This window comes from Galeopterus variegatus, unplaced genomic scaffold (genome assembly GCF_000696425.1).
Source record: "Galeopterus variegatus unplaced genomic scaffold, G_variegatus-3.0.2 Scaffold3802, whole genome shotgun sequence".
Taxonomy (NCBI): Eukaryota; Metazoa; Chordata; class Mammalia; order Dermoptera; family Cynocephalidae; genus Galeopterus; species Galeopterus variegatus.
Window position 1 is genome coordinate 15387 of NW_007729913.1, and position 2528 is coordinate 17914.

The 2528-nt window shown below is 36.2% G+C and overlaps 1 protein-coding gene across 1 annotated transcript in view; it reads left to right on the top strand.

The window, feature by feature from the left end:
* GLYATL3 (glycine-N-acyltransferase-like 3) overlaps positions 1 to 2528 on the top strand; it is a 17296-nt gene that overhangs the window by 4560 nt on the left and 10208 nt on the right. Inside the window, exon 3 of the mRNA XM_008586021.1 lies at positions 2141 to 2267. Coding sequence (XP_008584243.1) covers positions 2141 to 2267 — 127 coding nt within the window. The remainder of the gene's footprint in view (positions 1 to 2140; positions 2268 to 2528) is intronic.

Consider the following 2528-nt stretch of genomic DNA (forward strand, 5'->3'; position numbering starts at 1 on the left):
GTTTTCTTCAGCCAAAGCCTAATCCAGAGCAAGGCCATAACTCTCTTCAATTCTATGAAAGCTGAAAGAGGTAAAGAAACTGCAGATAAAAGGATTGAAACTAGCAGAGGTTAGTTCATGAGGTTTAAGGAAAGAAGCTGTCTTCATGACATGAAAATGCAAGTTGATGTTGCACATGCTGATTTAGAAGCTGCGGCAAGTTATCCAGAAAATATAGCTAAGGTCATTGATAAAGGTGGCTACACTAAACAACAGATTTTCAGTGTAGACGAAACAGCCTTCTATTGGAAGAAGAGCCATCTAGACCTTTCGTAGCTGGAGAGAAGTCAATGTTTGGCTTCAAAGCTTTAAAAACAAGCTGACTTGTCTCGTAATAGGCTAACATAGCTGGTGACTTTAAGTTGAAGCCTATGCTCATTTGCCAATCCAGAAATCCTAGGGCCCTTCAGAATTTTGCTAAATCTACTTTACTAGTGCTCTATAAATGGAACAGCAGAGCCTAATGACAGCACATCTCTTTATACCATGGTTTACTGACTATTTTAAGCCCACTGTTGGGACCTACTACTCAGAAAAAAAGATTCCTTTCAAAATAATACTGCTCATTAACAATACACCTGGTCACCATAGAGCTCTAATGGAGACGTACAAAGAGATTCATGTTTTCATGCCTGCTAACATAACATCCATTCCACAGCCCGTGTATCAAGATATCATTTCAACTTTCAAGGCTTAATATTTAAAAAATAAATTTTGTGAGGCTACAGCTGCCATAGATAGGGATTCTTCTGATGGATCTGGGCAAAGTAAATTGGAAACCTTCTGGAAAGGTTTCATCAGTCTAGATACCATTATGAACATACATGATGATTCGTGGGAGGAGGTAAAAATAGCAACATTAATAGTAATTTGGAAGTTGATTCCAACCCTCATGATGACTTTGAGAGGTTCAAGACTTCAGTGGTGGAAGTAATTGCAGATTTGGTGGAAGTAGCAAGAGATCTAGAACTATAAGTAAGGCCTGAAGATGTGACTGAATTGCTGCAATCTTATGATAAAACTTTAACAGATAAGCAGTTGCTTCTTACAGATGAGCAAAGAAAGTAGTTTCTTAAGATGGCATTTATTCCAGGTGAAGATGCTGTGAACATTGTTGAAATGACAACAAAGGGTTTAGAATATTACATAAAAAGCAGCATCTTTATCAGCAGGGATTGAGAGGACTGACTCCAATTTTGAAAGAAATCCTACTGTGGGTAAAATGCTGTCAAACAACATTGCATGCTACAGAGAAATTTTTCATGAAAGAGTCTATTGATGCAGCAAACGTCATTGTTCTCTTATTTTAAGAAATTGCCATTGCCGCCCCATTCTTCAGCAACCACCACCCTCATTAATCAGCAGTCATCAACACTGAGGCATGACCCTCCACCAGTAAAAAGATTATGACTCGCCAAAGGCTCAGATGATTGTTAGCATTTTTTAGCAATAATGTAACTTTTATGTTTTTTAGACATAATGCTATTGCACCTTTCAGAGACTACAGAATAGTGTAAACATAGCTTTTATGTATACTGGGAAACCAAAAAATGTGACTCACTTAATTGCAATATTGGCTTTATTGCAGTGATCAGGTTATGCCTGTACATACTAGCTTTTCCACTGAGGTGGATTATTTTTTATGACTGATAACTTTGGTCATGTCGGTAAACAGGGAGTAAGATTGAAGAAGACCAAATTTCCACCATTCTGCCTCTGATAGCAACTAGAAACCCAAGTGACCAAAGATGTGCTTCTCTGACCACATTAGAAAGATTCTGAATTTGATTTTTGGAGGTGGATGACATTGAGATTTATGCTTTTTATTTTTATAAATAAATATCTAGAATAGTATAAAATCAATGCCTTAAAACTTCCCTAATCCTTTAAGGAAGAATCAAAGCAAAAGTTATAAAGTATCTCTTCTTCCCCTTACTTCAGCGTATTAGCCTCGTTCCCACTTAGCTATTGCTTTATAGGTGGCTGATTTTGGTAATGAAAAATTAGTTAGACATGCCCAGATAATGGTATCTAATCTATTTAAGATTTGGGTTATCCAGAGAATATGTTTATGTTTTTATAATTATGTTTTCTGTCCTAGGCTGAGACAGATAACTTCGACCATTATACTAATGCTTATGCTGTGTTCTATAAGGATGTCAGGGCTTACCAGCAGCTATTGGTAGAACGTGATGTTATTAACTGGGACCAAGTTTTTCAAATACAAGGTGAGGGCAAGTGTAAGACAAACATTATGCAGTCATTTGTTTCCTCCTCTTTATCATATGTATCAGATACAGATAGATATTTCATTTATATGAGAGATATATACAGATATATACACATGCATATATATATATATATATATGCACAAACACATACACATACATTTTATGTATGAATTTTTGTGTATTATAGTGTTATAAGAACACTTGTTACTCCTAATGAAGCTTGGCCTTCAGAGTAGAGCAGGCTATTTAAATGGAGCT